Genomic DNA, 24,150 nt, shown 5'->3' with positions numbered 1-24,150 from the left:
AAACCTACCTGCTTTTACTACCTGACAACTCAACAACTGCAAAGATAGTTTCAACTAAAGATTTTAACAGCCTTTCAGTGCTTGAAAACAGGTTAAGTATCAGCTCTGAGGCCAGTAGTATAGTACAAATCTATTAAGACCAAGAGGTTCAACAAGTAGAAACTTTGAGGTAGTCTTGTCGTCTAAGGTCTAGAAATCCCCATAGAGTCAATTATCTTTACATTTGGCTGTGCAATGTAACTTATGAAGTTAACAAATTTATAAACATTAAAGCAGTAATATAAACAAACCAGTATCTTCTATGCCTGGAGCAGCCTCTCAGGGGACAGTTAATGACTTTGCCCTTGATAAAACAGATTGAGAAGATCTGCACTATATATAAATAGAAGTATACAGTTGTATGTAAGGGGTGGAAGTCAGCTCCTGATTCAGGTATCTGAAGCTGAATGCGATAGATAGATAGTAGCAGTAGAGCCAGGGGTCTATGCAGAGATGTCCCCTGCATCAGGGTAGCCGTCTGCCCTCCACCTGTGCTGCAAAGGGGTGGGACCCTCCAGTAGGTCTTGTGTCATGTCTACGTAGAGCTCTGATTCTCCAGGGTATTTTAAATGGTTCTACATTCTACATGGTGTGTCTAGATACCTGAATCACTCCTTTAGTGCTTGCATATAAGTCAGGTATCTGAGCTCCCAGTAAGGTCAGTGAAGAGCTCGATGGTCTGCTGATGAAATGCACGTGTCTACTGTAGGCTAAGAAAAACAGTTCTCTGGATGCTGCTGACTACATCAGCCAGGGGACCAGCTGGAAGGATCACCTGTAGTGGATAAGTGTAATGTGAGGCATCCTAGTATGTCTGAGATGTGTATGGGCCTGGCAGTTATGACACAGGACCTGTACAAGACCTGTGCCTTTGTGGTGAACTGGATGGAGGTCATACAGGACACCTGGATGTATTTGAAATAGCACTAGACACCTACATGGGGGCAATTGAGATGAGCCTCAGATTTGCGCTCACTATCACAGGAGCTTAAAAATCTAATTCACATAACAAGTCTATAATTAGGTGTTTAAATCTAGGGATAAATGCTATCCTGTGGGTTCAGCTACAACAGACCTCCTCTCTGACAGTGTCCAATGCAGAAACCCAGGAAAGACTTTAGGAACAAGACCACTGAAGTCCTATTGTTGAAAGAAACTATTTCAAAGGCACAGCACTTTCTGATGGACATAAACTTCCAGGTAATCCCAATGCTGCAAAATGGTCCACTGAAAAATATTTTCGGAGCCATTCCAGACTTCTTCCTTGTCTGTGAACCACTGTGCTGAAATGGAGTCACCTCGAATTTGCCTGTGGAGATACCTCTTAAACAAGTTGTATTCAACAAAGAGTAGAACTCAAAAGACTGTTCAAAGTGAACATTAGTCTTTGAGAATCAAACATGCAATCATACCTAATGATCTTTAAAATTAATCACTTTCCAAACATTCAGCCATTGGAAAACCATATGAAAATTCACAAAACAGAAACATGCCACTATCAAGAAACTTGCTTATTTATGGCCCTCCATCATCAACTTTGCTTTTGTCATAGTCCATCCATTGTCAAATTGTCATCATTTGTCAACAGTCCTGGCTAACTGGGGAGGTCCCAGAAGGCTGGAGGTTAGCCTGTGTGATGCCCATCTACCAGAAAGGCAGGAAGGATGATCTGGAAAACGGTCAGGCCTGTCAGCCTGACTTTGGTGCCGGGGAAGTGAGTGCCATCACGTGGCACATGCAGGACAATCAGGCCCAGCTACCATGCGTTTATGAAAGGCAGGTCCTGCCTGACGAACGTGACCTCCTTCTGTGACAAGGTGACCTGCATGTAGTGGGTGAGGGGAAGGCTGTGGATGTTGTCTGCCTGGACCTTAGTAAAGCCTTTGACACTGTCTGCCACAGCATTCTCCTGGGGAAACTGGATACTCGTGGCTTGGATGGGTGTACCCTGCACTGGGTAAAAGCTGGCTGGACAGCCAAGCCCAGAGAGTGGTGGTGAATGGAGTTACATCCCACTAGTGACCAGTTACAAATGGTTTTCCCCAGGGCTCAGTACTGGGGCCAGTTCTGTTTAATGTCTTTGTCATTGATCTGGACAAGAGGACTGAGTGCATCCTCAGTCAGTTTGCAGATGACACCAAGCTGGGAAAGAGTGTTGATGTGCTTGTGGGCATGAAGGCTCTGAAGATGGATCTGGACCTGCTGGACCAATGGACCAAGACCAATTGTATGAGGTTCCACAAGGCTCAGTGCCGGGTCCTGCACTTGGGTCACAACAGCCCCACGCAGCGCTACAGGCTTGGGGCAGAGTGGCTGGGAAGCTGCCCGGTGGGAAAGGACCTGGGGGTGCTGGTTGACAGACACTGGACAGGAGCCAGCAGTGTGCCCAGGTGGCCAAGAAGGCCAACAGCATCCTGGCTTGTATCAGGAACAGTGTGGTCAGCAGGACTAAGGAAGTGATCGTCCCCCTGTATTGACACTGGTGAGGCTGCACCTCGAATCCTGTGTTCAGCTTTGGACCCCTCATTACCAGAAAGATGTAGAGGTGCTGGAGCCTGTCCAGAGAAGAGCATCGAAGCTGGTGAAGGGTCTGGAGCACAAGTCTGATGAGGAGTGGCTGAGGGAACTGGGGTTGTTTAGCCTGGAGAAGAGGAAGCTGAGGGGAGACCTCATTGCTCCCTAAAACCACCTGAAAGGAGGTTGTAGGCAAGTGAGGGTAGGTCTCTTTTCCCAGATAACAAGGATTAGGATGAGAGGAAATGGCCTCAAGTTGTGCTGTGGGAGGTTTAGATTGGATATTAGGAAAAAAATTTCACTGAAAGGGTTGTTGGACATAGGAAGAGACTGCTCAGGGATGTGGTTGAATCACCATCCCTGGAAGTATTTCAAAAAAATGCGTAGATGTGGTGCCTCGGGACATGGTTTACTGGTGGACATGGGAGTGTTAGGTTTACAGTTGGGCTTAATGATCTTAAATGTCTTTTCCAACATAAATGATTCTATTCTAATATTCCTTCCTGTTAACATCCAGCTGAAACAGCCCAACAAATTCTAAAGTCACAATGAAGTGACTGATAGAGTCCATTAACATGATTGCAGAGGCTTACTCTTCCTAAGAGACTGCCAATTTAGCCTGTCAATTTACCAACTGTTTTCTGGATAGAGGATACATGTCACATACTGTGCTGACAGAAGTGTTCTAATTGTCCTTTAAGGCAGTGCCAGGATCTATTTCTTCCACGTCTTCACCCCAGAATGGCAGGAGGCAAAGTTATTTCCCCTTTTAATTCAGCTACTAAAATATTGCTGATGATTAGTAATAAAATATTATCAAAGTTTGCAGGCTTGTCACAATATGTGAGGCCTTCTGGCAGAAAAAAAGGAAACCTGAAATATCTACCCTCAGAGCCTTATATTTCATATTACATACTGCTGAGATGCAGCTGAATATGTGCATAAAATACAAAGAATTCTGCCACCATTTTATGTGCTACCAACCAGCTTTATGACATCAACTGTAAGTACAAACAAGCTGGCTGACAAGATGGAATTTCTCTTCCCTGATCATTTAATCCTCTGTTACTACCATGCACTCAATTGAGTAAAAGTGTACTTACATAAGCTCAAAGAAAAACAATTTCCCTATCGTAAAGCACATTAGGAATACCTCTTTACCCATTTGATTACTAGGATGCATGTGTATGAGATAATGTACAGATCAAGATCCACAGTCAGTGAGTAAACTCAAACACAACACTAAGACTAACTTGAAACAAGGGGAAGTCACAGTATTGAAGAGTTTGCGCCAATCCATTCCCCTTGGCGCCAGTTTCAAAGGCTTCTTTCTAGAAATCTACCCTTAAATAACTCTAACTACTTATTCTGCCCCTGGTCTCTCACCACATAGGGCAGGTTATAATAATGCACGCCTCTCCCACTTCCTCTTTGATCTCTTTGCAGTGAAAATTCAAAAGGATTTTTTTTTTTTTATTTCTGGCGCTTTTCTATTTTTTCTGAAACCTCATAAGCAGTAGGATTGTTCAATTGATTCTTGCATGCAGGGAGGATCTTAAAGCATCTGTCATTAAGGAATTGAACACAGCTGAGAATATCATTAACCTGTAATAAAAATCAATTGCCAAACCTTTGCCTGTCAAAAAAACTTTCATTTTTCATTCCTAGCTTAGTTGCCTGAGCCTTGGTCTCCTCTTTTTACTTCAGAAAAAAGTTCTGTTTGTATCTATGAAACATAGAAAACTTATAGTATGATTAAAAACTAGAACTGCTGCTAAATAACAAACCACTGAATAACATACCAGGAATAATATACTTATGTAACAGATTTCTATGTCATTTTTCTGCATCCTCTGCGGGTTTATGGAGTTTCTGTGTCCCTGCCATACTCTTTTGTATTCCTTCCTCATACTATTTTGAAAAAATATGGAACATTTTACTTAGTGTTTTGCAAATTTGCCTGATTCCTACTTTTTTCTTTAAGAATATAACCCTTTTAATTTTCTCAGACACAAAATTTACTTTCCAGCCATGAAGCTATCTCAAATTACTTTGCAATGCTAAATAATTGCAATCAGCTGTAAAGAAGTTTAGCTAATTCCCAACCTTCCCTCTGAGACACTCCTATCTCCTAAACAGTTTATTGATACCTAGAGAGGCTACTAATCTGTTATTGTTCTTGCTGCAAAAGCTCTTCTTCAAGAACAGTCTTTGTTAGCCAGTGGGACGTCTTTTCTTGTTTCTAATTCATGAAGCTCAGGACAAAACAAAGGATCCATCTCAGATTCTAAGAACTCATTTTTTCTAACATTTCTCTCAAGACCTCACTGGATAAGCAAGCTAATTTTCTCCTGCCTCCCCAGTTGAATATTTGAGCCATTTTGGGAGAAAGCAAAAAACAGGGATAAGCCAGAGCTCTTCCACATTTTCCTGATCAGACTGAAAACATGGGGTGTCAGGAAATGGAAGGTCAGACATAAACTTCACTAAAATTATTTTGCCTTTATGAAACATTCTGTGTTTGAGAAAAGTATCTGTGCATGCATTTAAAACCATGACTTGGTGAAGGACCACACTAGGTCTACTTTAATCATTCAGGAAGTTGCAATATTGGCTTCACTCATCATGCAAACTTTGAGAAAGGCATATATGACCTTTATTATGAAGCAGCAGAAATAACTTGAGTTCCCCTTTAATCATTTCCATAATAAGATTATTTTGCTTTCTTAGTTGTCATGTTTTTCCAAACCATTTCCAGTTTCTTCTTGCACTGTCCCTGAGTAAAAACACAGTTTGCCTGTCATTTTTCATTATGAGCACTTGAGCAATGCCCCGAATTCTTCCTTGAAAAACTCCTCCACCTAGTTTCAAAAAGATACGCGCTGAGAGAGCAAGTATGAGTTTCAGAGCTGGAAATAAATTCAGAATATCCTGACAGCCTTTTACTGAGTATCTACTTTTAAGTCATTTCCCATCCTTGCTCACGCTACTGACATTGAAGGAAGGGTATATCCATCCACTAATAATGCTCATAGGAAAACATTAATTGAAAATGACCGCTCTTATGTAGGGGCTGTATTTTGGATTAGCTGCCAGAGATACAAGGAGGAGGATAAAAAAGAGAATTTAAGTACTGAAGTCTTGTGTCATCAGTCACACCTAACAAATGCATGTCCCACATCTTTGAAATCAATTATTTTTTCCTCTGATTCTATCTGGAAATTGTCACCAATTCATTTTGCTGCATTTCCTCTCCATTCTTTATTCTCCTTTTTCAAGTAAAAAAAAAAAATCTATACTTTTACACACCAGGGAGTTTCCTGAAGAAAATAATCCAACATTCTACTTGTAAGCACCTAAAAGAAAACATGGACATGAATAGCAGCCTACCAGGATTTATCAAGAAGAAATCTTTTCATAACAGTATAGTTTTCTTTCATCGCCAGATAGCAAGCTCTGGATGTTGGGGAAAAGCAGTACATATCATATATAGCTTGAGTTTTGTAAGATTTCATAAACTGTCACTCAAAACACAGTCTACGAAAACCACTTGTAGAACAGTTGCCAGTAGTACCTGGTGACACAGGCTGAGTGACTCAAACGGAGGGGTGAAATGAGCAGTTCTGCAGGGGTCTGTCTCAATCAATATATTAATTCCTGGCATTTAGGATGAAATAGAGGTCATCTTAAATCTGTAGACATCACAAAGCTGGGGGGGATCACAAGGCTGTTGCAGGGCACAATTAGGGATGGTTTTGGCAAAAAAAGAAAAATTATTTCTGTAATAAATAAAACAGTTCAGTAAGAAAATGTGTAAGCTTCTAAGTAGAGAAGAAGTAATCAAGTATATATTGGAATTGAAAATGATTAAGATAACAGTTCTGCGAGGGGGCTTAAAATAAGACTAACAGGAAAAGACTGGACAATATAATATTACTGTGCAAAAGTCAACATCGTATTTGGTCACATCAGAATGGGCACAGATTGTAAGCTATACATGAATTTGTCCTCTGTTATACTCAGAAGTGGTAAGGAACATGCAGAAAGAATTAAGAAGGTTCAGAAAATTAGAAAGTCTTCCCCATAAGGAGAGTCTGAAGGAATGAGTGTTTAGAAGAAAAAACTGAAACTATAGTAAAGAAATAACGTGTCTTCTGTATCCACGTTTTGTAGAGCAAGACATTATAGGCTCAAACTGGACAAAGGTAAAACAAAGTCAGAAACATTGTCAGGAAATGGTGCAACGTATTAACCCAGGACTGCAGGGCTTTAAGAATACATTGGTCAAATACCTGTGGGGTTTGATCTAGGTATAGATACCATACATTTGGTTCAAGGGAGCAAACAAGACCTTCTGACAAGTTCCTTCCTACTGCCCAGTGCTCCTATTGCTGAATTCTTCTTGCACTGTTTGGCTCAAATGTTCTGCAGATGTGTTAAGTATATACTGTTGTTTGTATAATGTGGTTATGCATGTCATCCTCGTTGTTTCCAAAAGTGATGTTGGTTTCAGTGGGTTACTAAATGCTATTGTAATTCTTTTTCTTAATATGTGACATTAATGCCTTTTGTGCAATGTGGCTGGCACAGACTAGAAGTCATCAGTCCATGCTGTGACTATTGTGACACACAAATTGATTCAGCTGTAATAGGATGAGCATGAAAAAACATTAGAAAACTATAGGCTGACATCAGGTAGGTTAAGTGTAACTGAAAAAAAAACCCAACCCAAAAATAAAAACAAAAAAACCAAAAAACTTTGAGGTTTTGAAAACTCAGCTTGTACTTGGAAAAAAATAGAATGAAAATAACTCAACCTTGTAAATTTAACTGTGCAAAATTCCCATATACACAAAAAGGCAAGCACTGAAGCCTCCTTAAATGTGACAGGGATTTTGTATTAGCTGTGGCAACATCCCTGTTGCCAGTCATGTCCCAGCAAAGCTGAAAATAAATTTTCAGCAAAATAAATAGACATGATATTCTAACTGGGGGGAAGTTATCCTTTGCTAACAATAATGCATATTAGGACAATTAGTCCTGATCCTTGGAAATATTTTATCACACATGGGATATATACACTGAGAAGGGCTTGCAAGGAAGCAAAAATGGCAGCTCTCTACCCTGCCAATAGGAGACAGACAAAAGCAGCTCCTAAAGGTAACACAATCTGCATTAGCTGTTCATACCTTCCTCTTAAAAACCCTGGAAGAATGGCCAGAATGATGAATCCAGTACTTTTGAAAAATACGTGTCTTGTATCCCAGTAGTGCAAGTTAGGAAGCATGAGCTGTGGTTAGCTGTGGGTTAGTATTAGGATGAGATAGCATAGCCCATCAAGTTTTGAGCTAGTTCAGCATACGGTTTGTGTCTGCTGAATAAATTTTTTGGGGGCTGTATGCTAAGGGGAGTGTTTACCTTACCCAACTTTAGCTATCTAAAATTAGATCTCTGTTTTGGGTTGCTTTTCAAAAATTCTCTCTCCTAGACACCTTTCTTGGCTGACTTGAAATATAATATCTTTGTAAGAAAATATTTGGGACATTTTTTAAAATTAAGGGTTAGAATTGTCATAAGAAAATATTATAATCACAATAAGCAAATCTGAAATAAAATAACCTTCTTATTGTTAAATTATAGGCAAATTTTGGAGCAAAGTAAGGTTTCAAAATAAATAAAGTAATCCAGAATCTTCCATTAAAAATGTCCACGCAAAAAATATTTTATTTTTTAATTATTGATTTTTCCCTATATCTTCCTGGCATCAATTCATAACTGGATTTACATCCTGGGTTGATAAAACATGTGCTCAAAAAAGTGTATCCAACTGGGAAAAGAAGCAGAAAGAGTTGGTCTGCCTTGGCAACCTGGAGTTACTGGCAGAACTTTTAACAAAACCCATGTCCTGAGGTCCAGATAGGTTGTCCAGCTGTTATTGCCTTGAGTCAGATTTATGTTTTTTCTTTGTCTCCAGGAATCCTCCACTTTTCTCATTCATAACATCATTTGGAAGCTGACAAAAGATACTTCCATCTCAAAGCTGCAGCCCAAAGAAACCTTCCCACCATAAAGTCTCAACTTGTGGTTAGGATTTCATTTTGGCTAGTCAGCCCTTTCATTTTGCTATGAACCACAACCTATAATTAGCACAAGAGTGAGGTTTTATGGCCTTATGCATCTGGCATTCAGAATTTTAATTGGAGGTCTTAATATGTTTTATATAAGAACCAATATTTTAATTTTTTAAGCACAATTTAAGACACAATATTTTATTTAAGACCCAACAGGGTGCGCATCACTTAACCTCAAAATATGTACTGCCCCATTTTTGTCATCTCTCTTGCTTGTGGTTAGACTCCAGAGGAAAGAAATCTGGAAGATGAGCATTAAACACCTTGACAGCATTGAGCTGAACTGTGGGCATGGAAATGTTAAAAGACACAATTTGTAATGAAATCTTATCTGCTGAACTTAAACAGGCTCCATTTCAGATGTTTAATAAGTATTCAAAGTATGCATTCTTAAGAAGTTACAATATCTAAAAAATTTAATTGCACATTCATACATGAAATGAAATGTTTATTTCATGCACATTTAGTCCTCAGACTATTGTCGATTAACTTTCAGTGCCTTAAAGCAAGGGTGAGGTTTGGCGGGGTACATCTGCTTCCTAAAAAAAAAAACAGACATGGAGGCAGAATGTTATAAAAGGAAAGAAAATACTTTAAGTAGCACATTAGAAGTGTGGCACTTTACCGTTAGGAAATGTAGTGAGGCCAAGGACAATAAAAAAGTTGAACCTTTTCCAGGGAGGCCAGGGAAGCTGCCTATGGAAAGCAGAAGATGATAGCATACCAGATGGGTGTTGCATGGCTTAGGATCACACACGCTGCTCAGAAATGATGCTGTCCCTGAGCTCAGCTTGGCAACTTCCATCCACTTGCCTGCCTTACATGCTCCATGGCCCAACAACATACCAGCTGTGCAATGCACAGCAAGCACCGGGGACGAGGAAAACGACTTTCCGCCAAATCTGGGGCCGTGGTTGCAAGCCTGCAGTTTCTGCAGTCTTGTGAGGATAGTTTCAGCACAGCTTTCAGGATAGACTGTGTACAGACCCCTTCAGTGGTGTGACAAGTGAATTCAAGTTATCTTGAAGTTCTATCTTCAAATTGTCTGATAGTTTATCAGTGACAGTGCGTGTGAAAGGAGTTGGGGTAGGAGGAAATTTTGAGTCCTTCCTGGTTGGAGATACTTCCATCATCATAACCGGGATGTATTGCAGCTGATATAATAATATGAAAACAAAGAGAAGAACTGAACAAACCAGAATGTAAGTCAGAAAACTATATATGCATAAGGGTAACTTGTGTGCAGTGGGCTGTACTGAAATGTAGAGTTCAGCATTTTCAAGGTGTTTGGCTGATGACAGCTATAGAGCAGTAGCGCTGAAGCAACTGGTGAGCTTGATGACACAGCTTTATAATATCAATTTTCTTATATAATGTGGTGCTGCAAGAGATGACATATGTATTCATCTTGTTACCTGTTATATATACATTTTTTATTTTGCTTCGGACTTTTCCTTCAATCATGCTGTCATGATTGATGTGACTCAGAAATTTATTTACCTAACTACTTTCAGCCATTGCAGATTTCCTCTCTTTTACAAGCAAAAGGCAAAATAATAGTAAATAAATAAACCAAGACAAGAACCAGAAAAGCTATCTGTTTGCCCAAGGAAATAGGTTGCTTTACATAGATTTTGAGCTCTTGCACTTAAAAAGTAGGACCTACTTTTTAAGTGCAAGAGCTCAGAATCTCTCTGTTAAGATACTGCAGGAATGAGAACCATTATGAGAAATCTGGGTGGAGAAATGGACACACCTAGGGTTTCCATTTTTCCTCTTCCAAACTGACTATTACCTTTTCCTATTTCCTGGATATCTCAGAGATCGTCAGCAATCAATAGTCAGAAAAGTCAGAAAATCAAAGACTCTACTTTGATGTTATAGGGACAGAAATGCCAGATCTAACTGGCATTAATTTAGACTGGATTTCTCTTTCTTGTCATAGCAAAGGGGCTTCTCTTCACACCGACTGTACACGGAAGTTAAACACATATTGAAGAGGGCTGTTCCACTTAAAATCTAAAAAGAATTGTTAGATATCTAAGTTGGACTCACTCATTCCCACTTAAAATAAGTGCAGAGAAAATGAACGCAACAAAGAAAATCCAATGTCCTTGAGCACTGAAGTGTACAGACTTTCAGCTACACTTTCTTTTCGTTTTTTTTTTCTTTTTGCCTACTCATTCCCATACAGATACGCGCACAATTACACACAATCATCAGACTGCTTTGCCTCAGCCCTATAAATAGTGCTGAAGTAGAAAATTATCAGCAAAATATAAGAAGGCAAAAATCACTTGGCCTTTCTAAGTTTAAGCAGCCTCACACTTGACATACTAACTCCAAAGTGTATGATACAGTTACACCACTGCTAAGCCTTGGAAAGTCACAGTCAGTCACTCTAAGACCTAGTTAGCTTCCTGTTCTCCCAGGATTTAAGGATCATATGCTGCCTGTGAATGTTCTGTCAAAGCTTTAGATTGTGTGGCTAATATCAATGTGTACTGGTTATTTGTTTTGGCTTCTCTAAAGAGAATTATTTTTCAGCAGTTTGAAAGTAAAATTCATCATAAGTCTGGTGACTTCAGAGCAAGTACTCTGGGTCATCAGTTAAACGCTGAAATATTGAGTGCCATGAGACCACTCAGAATTTCAAAGGAGAAGTACTTCATTATGCTCCAGATGAGGGAATAATTTGACCTTATTGCTTTGGCATTCTGTATATCTTTGGTTTAAATGAGTAGGAAGTCTTAAAATAGAAGGTAGAGGGTCAGAGGTTAAATTCATGATGTAATTAAAGTTGCAGTCTTAGGGTTTGCCCTTAGTTTAAATGTTTCTGTAAGTTAAGGCTGAAATGATTTAATACACACTTCTATATTTGGGTCAATTATGATGGTATGAATTCCAAAAGGTGTGCATTAGCCTTATAGCTTAAGATGAAAGGTTTTGATAAACTATGAGAAAAACAAACAGCTTTTGAGTTAATGGACCCCATGTATAAGTCAATCATTGTAATGCCATGTTGTTTGAAGCTGTCTCTGTTAAATTTTTAGAGAAGATTGCAGTTAATGACATGTTAAGATAGCCTTCAGTTCTGTCAGGGCTTGAAGCAAGTATTAGTTTAGTCCTGACACAAACTACAAAGATAATGACATGCTAAGTGACAGAAGAATACTCTGAGCAGTTGGTGAGTTTGGAGTTACAGCTTTGTATCCTTCAGTTTTCTGCCCTTGCAACTCTCTCCTCTGCTCCCTGGTCGCCTGACCCTGGGGCCAAGACGGAGTCTCATTAGTGGTGGTGGATGCTGTCAGAGCACAGCATATCCCTCCCTGTAAACCCTTTTTAGACCTGATAGCCCAAAATGCTTCTGCTAATGCACAGTTTGGGACTCTTCTGCCATTTACATCTCTTTCTAGCCTCAGAAACGTTGGCCACAGTTGCAATTGGAGAGAGCAGGAATAGTGTGTGTATGCATATGGTCTCTTTTTTCCCTATATGATATGTAAGTAAAAGAGAAGATAAATCTAAGACTGAAATAATCAGTGAGGTTTGGGGTTGGAAATGGGTCTCATTTTCCCCACTGACACCACAGACAGGTGTAGAAACAGATACGGATTCCGAGCCCCGGCTTAACTAACTGGACAGGAAGAATGAAGCGATCCGGGCATGTGGGCATCCCCAGAGGGGCTCTGCGCAGTGTTCAGGCTGGCTGTGACATGACCCAGAGGTGCTCTGGAAGAGACCTGACAGAGCAGTGTGGACATAGCCAGAGTCCTCTGAGAAAACATATGCCCAAATCGTGTTTCTTGTCCTGCCCTGAGACTGGGCACAGCACACAGACCTTCTGCTTATTCTTGTACCCAAGTGTCTCCCCCATCCATCCTTACCTTCAGAATATTCTCAACTGGATTCTTTACCTCCCGAGTAATTTTAAACCCGTATTTTTCTGTATGCCTGCACACACTGCACTGTTTTGTTTGCACCTCAGAATAAAGAAAGCAGAAGAGAACTTGCTCAGGAGCTGCTCGGCTCACAACTACTGGTTGTAAACATCTCCTGTAAGCCTGCGGGGAGGACTGTGACAACAGCTGCTCCCTTTGCATGGTGTCGTGGGGGTGGGTGGGCTAGCTCAGGCATCCCACAGTCCTGCTCTAGAACAGACTCTGAGCCAGCCTTACCCAGTGCCAAGCCAAGTGTGCGTGTTTGAGTGTGTGGGAAGGGAGAAAAGGGATTTCTGCCCCTTGCCTCCACATACCTTCTCAGAATCCAGCACAGCTACTCGAGGTCAGCAATTCATTATGGCCAGGTGGGGATTGTTTCCCTAGGGATGTGCGATTACAGTCCTGAATGCCAGATCTCTAGTCTTGACTTTCCACCCCATTTTACATGAGTAAGTGGCCACCTCCCAAAGTAATTCTCTCATGCAGCTAATTAGTGCTTCAGGCCTCTGTTTTACAGCCCACACACATAGCAGCTCTTATGCATGGACACAGTTCCACTGAACAAACATGAGCTGTTTTACACACAGAACAGCTAAAAAAATGTACAAAATACACAGTGTCTTCATTAGAAAGAGGGAAAAAAATATCCATGATCTATGTATTTTATTTATGGATTTAGATCCATGGACCAACATTTCTTTTCAGCTTAATTTCATTCTAGTTCTCTTTTCTGCTGAGTTTCTGTCTGATTTTGTGCATTTCTACTTCTTTCCCTCCCAAGGCTCTAAACATAGCTCTAAATATAAACACTGTTCTCACATGCTTTATGTGTTTCCTATTAACTTATCCTCTTAGTTATCTGTGTTTTTTCCACCTGGCAACAACAAGGTCATTCTGCCGTCATAATACTTCTATCAAACATTTTTTCCTCCCTGCAATGGCCATCTATTTCCCTAGCTTCCAGACAACTTGAGTCAAAAGTTTTCTGGTTTTCTTCCTCCTAAAGGAGCATCACTCATAGCACCTCACTGATGTGGACTGAGTTTATACTTAGTTATTGAACTATGGACCAAAGGCAGTCCGTAATGATGATGCCAATAACATTTTTGATAGACATTGGCTAATTACACTTATATAGTTTCATTATACTAGTCTAATCAGCTGTCTTGATCTGGGAAAGACTTTAGAGTCTGGTATTGTAAAATAAACAAACAAGCTTAAAATGAAAGACCTTACAGTCTTCTGATAAAAAGGACTGAAAATACAGAAATGCACACCAGAAGAGGCTTTAAAAATGCTTTCTTGGGGCCCTTGTTCTACCAACTCCCCCATTTTCCAACAGAGAGTATGTTTGTGCACGTGAGTTTAGAACTGAGCCTTAAGAGGTCACACTCTTTGCAGCAGGTATCTTTGTTGCTCTACACTGTCATATTTCCAAACTTCTCTGTCAGAAAACTTTCTCATTTACTTGCATTTTATAACTAACTTGTCCGAGTCCTTCAGAGAATCACAATTATGCCACCCTGATTCTCTTCCTTATAAAACTGAGATTAACCCGTGAGAGATGGACAAGCTTTTCCACCTTGCTCACAGCTGGCACTTCAAGGGACACAACAGGAGGATTTGTGTCTGACTCTTCCTTGTTTATCTAATCATTTGCTCCGATGAGTCATTGCCCATGAGCTGTTTACATACAAACAGGTTTTATGAAAAATCACACCCTGTTTATAGCAATTTATTAACTGGAAAGAGCCTATTTTAGCTAATTGAATTGTTATGTTTAAAGCGTTTCCTTCAACTCTGGCCAGAAGCAAAGACCTGTCAATAAGTGTACTACCTGGTGAACTATTCATAGCTTAATTTTCTATGGCTCTTGTTCAATTAAGAGGCCTGTAATTGTTTTTGACTTTTTTCACAGGTGCCACCAGTGCTTCTGGACAAGCAGTTTTCAGAATTTACGCCAGATATCACACCCATTATTCTGGCAGCCCACACCAACAATTACGAAATCATAAAGCTCCTTGTGCAGAAGGGGGTCTCCGTGCCCAGGCCACACGAGGTCCGCTGTAACTGCGTCGAGTGTGTCTCAAGTTCAGACGTGGACAGCCTCCGCCACTCTCGATCCAGACTCAATATCTACAAGGCTCTGGCAAGCCCATCCTTGATTGCTTTGTCCAGTGAGGATCCTTTCCTTACTGCTTTTCAGCTGAGCTGGGAGCTGCAGGAACTAAGTAAAGTTGAAAATGAATTTAAGTCGGAGTATGAGGAACTGTCACGGCAATGCAAGCAATTTGCAAAAGATCTCCTGGATCAGACACGGAGTTCCAGGGAATTGGAAATTATTCTTAATTACAGAGATGATAATAGCTTGATAGAAGAACAAAGTGGTAATGATCTTGCAAGATTGAAACTGGCAATTAAGTACCGTCAAAAAGAGGTGAGTGTGCTGGAGAATAATCAAGCATATTTAGTAGTAGTAATGTGGTAGATAATAGCCTGAAATACATCCTTTTAACTGAGACAAATTGATGCTTATCTTTTTTTGTTTTACAAGGTTTCTTCTTTTTTATAGTTTTAATTAGATGGATTTGAGGAGCTGTTATAATTTGATATTACTAGAACTTAAAATCTTCTGTTATAGCACAGAACCAAAGAAACTCTTCTCCTTTTGCACCTGAATAGACATAGTCTCTGGTAGTTGTGTTTTGAAGAGCTCTTCAATAATAGGATGAGAAATATATATAGCATACTTCAAATTAGCTTTAATTGTGTCTGACAGAAAAAAGAGACTATGTGTTTAAATACCTATAAATTACTACAGGTACCTCTATAGAGAGGTTTCTTTAAAAACTAGCTATTATGAATAGATACTGAAACATAAGATTAATAGCAATGCATGACTCCTCAAAATTTTGACATTCAGATTCTTTTTCATAAAGAACCCAAAGTAGAGATACCTGGGTATTGGTTTCCATGACAGTTAAAAATTCATGAGTTTGCTTCACTGATACAAATATTCAATGGGAGTTAGAAGAAGTCTGCATTTCTTTTAAAAATACTGAAGTTCTTATGTGCATGCAAAGGCAAAGAAATCAAGACAGTAAAATGAGTTAGGAAGACAGTTCCCCTGATATTTACAAAACTTCACTTGATCCCTGCTCATCATCATGTCAGAAGGTGTTTTATCATCTCATTTGGAACGTGTACATCCAAAATCATCTGAACTGTGGAAGCGTGTAGGCAAGACAGGTGCTGTTAGTAATTTAATGTTATTTGTTCATACAAAATACAGCAAATTCTCAAGAAAATTATGTGTTACATTGAACCAGTCTATCTATCACTGCTAAATCTCTTTTCTGCAAAATATAATATTAAATGGATTAATATATTAAGTATGTTAGAAAGGTTTGCAGGAACAATAACCAAACATGTAATGATTCTGTTGTCCATTTGAAATACAATTTAGTAACGCTAGGAAGTTATCGTGAAGTACTGCTGGGAAAATATCTCAATTAGTCTCTGATTTCATAAGTCTCTAATAAGCATTTTTTCCGTCAGGAAATGTATTGAATAATTTTATATGTGATAGTATAATGTTTTAGGCAACATATTCACTGCCTTAAATTATTTTCAGATGGTACTATTCCAGACTTAACAACTACTATTTCTATTTATTGAATTGCCAGTCCTGTCCTACAGACATTTAAGAGATTCTAGCTTGGACTTCTGTTTTCCAAAGGATTCATGCATTAAAATGAAATTCTAACTTCTTGTTTGTTTTTTTAAAATGTAAATACAAAGCTTGAATTTTCTTAACTTGAGATAAAGACAGTGAAAGACTTCTGTAGGATGCAATGTTTTTTATAGTTGCATCTGATTCCTGTACCTCATTAAACTGCAGTAATACAGCTGATTACACTTCATTGATTCTTTGTAATAGCAAACATTAAAGCAATACTTACTTAGCACAACAATTCCAAATCAGTGCATCTTTTATAGTTTACATATATTTTTCATTTCTATAAATATTTCCCACTACCCCTACCATTTGAGTCTCCCTGAAGTAAAATCAAGCTTTATTAAATACTTTTGCTGTGTTCCTAAATGTAGTCCCTACTAGATGCTGGAGCAAATAGTAGCCACTGTAACTGATCAGTCATTTTATTTCTGATTATTATAACAGTGTTCTGGTAGGTACAGGTCCAAGGTCAAGACACTTACCTCAAGCATAATAAATGCTTGGATTCTGCCTGTCCTGGTGCACATGGATCATGATGAAAATAGATCAGATGGATCTTTCTGTTTCTTGTGATAAGGATGTTGCAGGAGCCACTGAATCCAGCAGCCTCCAAGGGATTCTTTCAGCCCGGTCACTGGAGCCCAGCCAAGAGCAGGTTCTCCATCCCAGGCACAAGCATACTGACTGGCCCTGCTTACACATATCCAGCCCCTTGACTGCCTTCTCCTCTCCATTTTGCCATGCTTATTCCTTCCTAATCCTTCCCCACCCTTTACCTTTCCCCTAATCATACCATAATAAATTTTACATAGTCCCACAAGACCCCTCTGATAATTACTTTGAATTTCCCATGAGTCTCATGAACAACCTCAAACAATCCATAACACTTGCAGTAAAGATGTTTCCCCCTCCTTATGATCAGATACAAAGTTGAGGTTGGCCCTCCTTCAGGCAGTTGCAGCCAGTGTTTCAGTGGCCTGTTCATCAGAGCATGAAGAGTCTTGGTCTTCATCATTGTCTCTGTTATACCCTGGCTTCTGTGTAGAATGTAACACTTTTCTTGATATTTTCTATTTCTGTTACACAAGTAAACATTAACCAGATAAATAAATGAACAAATAATTTAATGAACCAGATGCTCTCACATTTCATATACCCTTACACTACAACTATCCAAGGTAAGCTTGATGGCAAGCAGCAGAAACAGCTTACAAATTTCATTTTAAAAATGTCAGGGAAAAAATGTGGACTGGATTTTAACTAGCCCATGAATATATTATTTTGAAATTAACCTATTTAAAAATACTGGTTTGGGGTGATACGTCTGCTTCCTTTACCCTATGTGTCTCAATCACCAAGAGCCAGTTCTCTACCAAAGACTATTCTATTATGACAGGAGCAAACATGGATTTGCAAGGTTTTTTGATGCTATTCAGTTCTAGTTATTGTTTGTCTTCCTTGTAACTTGCCTGGTATCCTGCAAAACAATAATAGTAAAACAACCACAACCCAACCCCCCCAACAAATCAGCAAAACAGATAGCAATGCATTGTCTTCCCTCCTTAGCTCCCATCCCTAACATTTCAACCTTTATCCACACTATTACCAAAGGACATTGCAATAATATATTGGAGCTGAGGTCAGAGCTCCATGAGTAAGCAATGAGGTCTGGTTGTTCAGAACATCCAGTCTAAGTCCAGAAATCACAGCTAAAAGTAACAAAATAATGAAGAATGAGGACAAGTAAAATAGGAACATATATCCTTTTACATTGCTTCTACAATTAATTGCTCAGGAGTTAAAGATTACTTTATTATTATTATTATTATTTCAAGTTGAAAATAACACTGAATGTTATTAGCAGTAATTCCTCTTGGCATTGATAAGCAGGTATGAAACACATTAAAACTAAACCTTGTAAAGGATCAGAGTAGGCTTTAGATAATTTGGTTAAATCTCAGACACAAGAATGGGTAGGAACAGCAGTTGAGGGTACTTGTAGAAGCAGACAAGTGGATGGTTAAGTATTTTCTTTGTGTGAATAAAGGAAAATGGACAGACATGAAAAAAGATAATTAAACAAGCTGGAAGTTGTTGAGGAGCTTCTAAAATTACATAGTGTTTGATCCAATGTATATGTAGAAATACCTTATAACAGAGAAAGGCTCTTAGAAGTGAAGTGATTAAGCCATGCTTGGTATAGGGGTCTGCCAGGCCCTGGTACCACCTCTGTATTATCATCGTCTCTGGAAATGAAGAAAACACATTCATTCTCAGAGCTGTCTGGATTGTTCATGGTCACCTGATTGCCCCTGAATTGGACCTTCTCCAAAACCCCAGATAGTTTATGCCAATTGGATTGGAGGTTCTCCACAGTGAAAGATGTTTATCTTCTGCATTTCGATTCCTTTCGCACTTGCCATAAAACTGTGATCCTCGTTCCTGTACTGTGTAAAGGCATCTCAGTGGTGTCGATTCTTAGTCCGTGAATTCACGTCAGAGGGAGTCTACGATGTATTACCAAGGAAGAAACTTCACTAATAAACCCATCCACCTTCTTTCATTACTAACTAGTGAGGTTAAAAGAGGTTTATAGTTTCAAGTTTACGCTGCAGAGTAATGTCTGGCAAGACTGTGGGTAATATCTGTTCCGAGTCAAGTGGCAGAACCAGAGGGTATGGGCAAGCATTAATGTTTTGTGTTCTTGCCCACAATTTCTTTAGCATAGCATATGGGACAGAACACTCAGGGTACCGTTTTTTTCTGATCCTTTTGTACCACTGATGATGTTTGATTATAAGCAAACACACATTGCTGATGCTTCAGGTGCCTGTTTCTGACACCTACCATTGCGTGGGCTGCAACTAACAGCAGACAGGTTCCTTGAAGTCGTGCAGCCACTCTGCATTGGGCACAAACATTTTGTTGTCTAATTATCTACTGTATAATATTATCTCAGCTAAGGGAGACTGGTTTTATGAAGGCTGTTACTTACAATTTTATTGTGCTAGACTCTAAGCATGCAGTGATCATGGGGAAATAGTTTCCTGTTTTCCTGAACCAAATAAAGATGTTACCTGATTCAACTGCACTTTCATTCAAGGATATAGAAGGGAAATCCCCAATTCTGTATATGATTCACAAGCAAAAATTATCCTACCTGTAATAATAATAATAATGTGGCATTCTGAGTTCAAGAAAATTACAAACCCCTGGTTGAACAATGCACAACTGATAATTAGTAGACAGTCGTCTTTGCCACTAATTGCAAAATGCATGCTCTGTGCCATATATAGAGAGAATTTTTAATAGAAAAATCACATCAAAACCCCATTGTCTCACTCTTCAGTTAGCTGTGGTTTAGCTTTGGTTCTGTTTAGGCATTATGCACGTATCTGCACGTATGTGAAAAAGTGCTTACTGAAATGCTTACTAATTTTAGTGAAATAAAGAAAGAGGGAAGATTAATAGACTGAACCAATATCCTCTGGTTTCTCAGTAAGTTTAATCACTGCAATTTAAATACTTATACTAGAAGTTTATATCTCTGTCTCATTTTGCCTCATACTAGAAGTTTATATCTCTGGTTCATTTTGCCTCATACTAACTGGCCCATGTCATTTAAGCTGTAGCTGTATAAACTGAAGCATAGGAGCAGGATGAGGTTATAATTATTGGCAGTACTATCTCATTTTGCTTTGATATAAGATACTGGGATATCAACACAGAAGAAACATGAATTTTTAAGTATTTGTTAAGATTTTCTTTCACTTTTCAAGTAAATAAAGACTAGCTGCTTTTGGTTTGGTTTGGTTTGGTGTAGTTGTTTGGGGTTTTTTTAATTTATTTTTATTTTCATCTTTCCCTTCCTCTGTAAATACAAGATTATTGGAAAAATTGGAATACTTGATATTAGCTGAATGTTAAGTGGGTTACATTCTGCACATTTCAGTTTGTCACTCTGGAAACGTTTTAATAAGCTTTTATCTGCCTCTGTCTTTAAAAACTGAAGTAAATAAATCGTTCATCTATCATTCATGCATGATTATGTATTAAGTTGAGGTGTGGATAAAGAAGCAAGAACTAAATTTGCTAAAAGGTACATTCAAGAAGGACACTTTTCCTGATCCTGAATTAACTTTAGAGGTTTGATTTAAATCATAGAACCATTTCTACATGTTCATTTCTCTTTTCAGTAAATTTCTGTAGAGCTGAATAATCAATGTTTACCAAAAATTCAGCTGCTTAATTACTAAAAATCTCCCAAATACCTCTAGTTGGTCTTCTAGCAGCAGGCGCTGGGTTTCTGAGATGTTAGCACCTGCAGAGCCTGAACTGGCCAAGGGGCAGAGAAAGTGCGAGAGAGGGAGTGGATTTAACAGTTTAACACAGTTAAACATGCTTGGCTTTAACAAGAGTACAGGCTTTATTAATAAGAATCTCAAGGAAATTATTTCAGGGAAATCAGTTTCGTATTAGCTTGCTCACATATTTGCAGGCAGAAAGGAAGTGAGATAGGGCTCCCCTACATATGAAACACACATCATGGATCAACTGTTTTTAAAATAAACCTGTATGTTCCTGTAAAACACACAGCAATCATTACTGATACAAGCAATATCACTAAATTATTAATTGATTAATTAAATCTTAAATACAATAGTATGATACTCACATTTCATAGATAATTTCCTGTGTTCTAGGAAAATGGTGCTGCAGGATAAAAAAAAAAAAAAGTTGTTTGTTATTGATAATAAAAGCCATCTGTTTGCTTCTGCTCAAAAGACAACTTTTCCAAATGGAATCATCAGTTCTTCAATAGTTTTCTTTGCAAAATACAGCCTCAGTGAAATGGAAATGTTTCATAATAATGTCACAAATTCAGTGAAATTTTCGGTGAAAACATGTCAAATCATTTCAAATTTGTCATTTCACGTCCATGCTAAACACTTCATTCCAATGAAGTAAAACATTTTGTTTGCAGTTTCTTCTTACTTCACTCAGACATTAACATTTTTGACAATGCGATGCTTATACCTAGTATCATCCATATCATATTATACAAAGCAGGATAAACATGGTAGAAAGCAAAAATTATTCATTATCAAAATTAAATATGTCAATAATGCCTAGAGAAAATAATTTTAAAGTACTGAAATGAAAAGTTGCCATGTTCTTAGTAATGTTTTTTAAAGTTTAAACTGCCGTTCTGTTGGGAATGTTGGCTTTTTGTTCAGATATGGTATATGAAATATGCTGGAGATGTTTGTATAGCTCCTCTGACGGCAATATAGTTCAAGAGTCTAAGTCAAGCTTTGTGACTCTGAAAGAGAGTAGAATTTTCCTTTGGAATAATAGATTGATTTTGAGTAATTTTAGTAGCCATTATCATTAAAGTCTTTCAAATGCATAAACCTGAATTATTGACTCTGCAAGCAGGAATGACTTTTTTTAAAAAACCAAAAAACAACACAATAAAACACACCTGAAAGATAAACAAAACCACAGCAGCCATGTGTTAGCAAGTCACCATGTGTGAATATTTCTCAAAAGACTGGAAAGGTGCAGTCAAAAGTCTTCATGTAAAAAATAACAAAACCCCACAAAAACTGGCTCTGATAATATTTAGACATTTTTAACACCAAAGGAAGATGTGTTTAGTCTATGAATTGCATAACTGAGAGGAGTGATGGATGCACGTTTGGGTGCACGTCTGCAAAAGACCCATTTCTGCAGACTCTCAGCCATAGTATTCAAAAAGTTTGATAAACATTTTTCCAGGCAAGAGCGAGGTACTTTAAAACAGGTAATATATTTGCTTCATAAATTGTGTAAAAGTCTCTGTGTTTATAGCTAAAGTCTCCACAGATTGCTAAATAGCATAAATCATAGAAGTAGCTTCTTTGTTATACATACTTAAAGTTATACTGTACTTGGTTACAGATTTGCACAATCATAGAATCCTTAAGTTTGGAAAAGACCTTTAAGGTCATCAAGTCTAATACCAACCCAGCGCTGCCAAGTCCACCACTAAACCCTAAGTGCCACATACCTCCAGGGATGGTGACTCAACCACAACCCTGGGCAGGCTGTTCCAGTGCTTGACCACCCTTTCGTGAAAATAATTTTCCTAATATCCAATCTAAACCTTCTGTGGCACAACTTGAGGCCATTTCCTCTTGTCCTGTCGCTGTTACTTTGGAGAAGAGACTGACACCCACCTTGCTACAACCTCCTTTCAGGTAGCTGGAGAGAACCATAAGGTCTTCCCTGAATCTTCTCCTGTCCAGGCTAAACATCAGTTCCCTCAGCTGCTCCTCATCAGACTTGTGCTCCAGACCCTTCACCAGCTTCGATTCCCTTCTCTGGACACGTCTTTCTGGTAGTGAGGGGACCAAAGCTGAACACAGGATTTGAGGTGCGTCCTCACCAGTGCCAAGCACAAGGGACAATCACTGCCCTTGTCCTGCTGGCCACACTGTTCCTGATACAAGCCAGGATGCTGTTGGCCTTCTTGGCCACCTGGGCACACTGCTGGCTCCTGTTCAGTGTCTGTCAACCAGCACCCCCAGGTCCTTTCCCACCAGGCAGCTTCCCAGCCACCCTGCCCCAAGCCTGTAGCGCTGCGTGGGGCTGTTGTGACCCAAGTGCAGGACCTGGCATTGAGCCTTGTGGAACCTCATCCAACTGGCCTCAGCCCATTGATCTAGCCTGTCCAGACCCCTCTACAGAGCCTTCCTGCCCTCAAGAGTCCTGCCCAACTTGTATCATCTGCCAGCTTACTGAGGATGCACTCAATCCCCTTATCCAGATCATTGATAAAGACATTAAACAGAACTGGCCCCAATACTGAGCCCTGGGGAACACCACTTGTGACTGTTCACCAGCTGGATGTAACTGCATTCACCACAGCTCTTTGGGCTCAGCCATCCAGCTAGTTTTTTTACCTAGCAAACTGTATGCCTGCCCAAGCAATAAGCCTGCAGTCTCTCCCCGAGAATGCTGTGAGAAACAGTGTCAAAGGCTTTAGTAAAGTCTAGGCAGACAATATCCACAGCTTTTCTCTCATCCACTACACGTGGGTCACCTTGTCATAGAAGGAGATCACGTTTGTCAAGTGGGACCTCAAAACAGAATGAAGTGTAAGTGTCCTTGCAGAAGCTGTACTTACTGCTGCTAGAGAAAAATGTGCTTTAATTACAGGGTGGTTAGCACATTAAGCACATCTGCTTAATACAGCATTTAATTGTGGTGAAGCAATCCTCCTACAGTATGTAAGCGAAGTCCTTATACAGTCAAAAGACAGAGGTATGCACTGAGGGAGGTCCTGTCTGCTCAAGATAAGACATATAAGTTAACTCCAGAGACATCTGTCTCTGCTCCCTTGGCTGGGTAAGGAAAGAGAGTGCTTCAATTAGACGAATTACTTCACTAGGCATAGAAAATGTAGATGCAAGTTTGACAACTTACTGCGTCAGCTGCAATTTCTACCCTGTGGTAACAGAGATACCAGATTCTGAAGGCTCAAGAGCCCACATAAGGGGAAATGAATCTCATCACTAACTTTTTAATGATGTCTCAGAAGGCACTGATAACTTTGAATGCTATGTGCTGCACACAAGTTGCAGTCCTGTCATCACAGTTCTAGTTAAACTATTCATGAACTGGCACCAACATCTTTTTTATTTTGAACACTTGCTAGAAGTAATTAACTCAAAGAGGAGGAGACTTGCTGTTAATGAAGTACAGTGAAAATCTTTCATTTCAGTTCCTTTTCTGCATCTTC

The 24,150-nt window shown here is 39.2% G+C and overlaps 1 protein-coding gene across 1 annotated transcript in view; it reads left to right on the top strand.

The window, feature by feature from the left end:
- TRPC4 (transient receptor potential cation channel subfamily C member 4) overlaps positions 1 to 24,150 on the top strand; it is a 162,107-nt gene that overhangs the window by 71,189 nt on the left and 66,768 nt on the right. Inside the window, exon 3 of the mRNA XM_014286041.3 lies at positions 14,544 to 15,062. Coding sequence (XP_014141516.1) covers positions 14,544 to 15,062 — 519 coding nt within the window. The remainder of the gene's footprint in view (positions 1 to 14,543; positions 15,063 to 24,150) is intronic.

The sequence above is a fragment of the Falco cherrug genome, chromosome 2 (assembly GCF_023634085.1).
Source record: "Falco cherrug isolate bFalChe1 chromosome 2, bFalChe1.pri, whole genome shotgun sequence".
Classification (NCBI taxonomy): domain Eukaryota; kingdom Metazoa; phylum Chordata; class Aves; order Falconiformes; family Falconidae; genus Falco; species Falco cherrug.
Note: the sequence above shows the minus strand (reverse complement) of the source record. Positions and strands in the feature narration are given on the sequence as shown.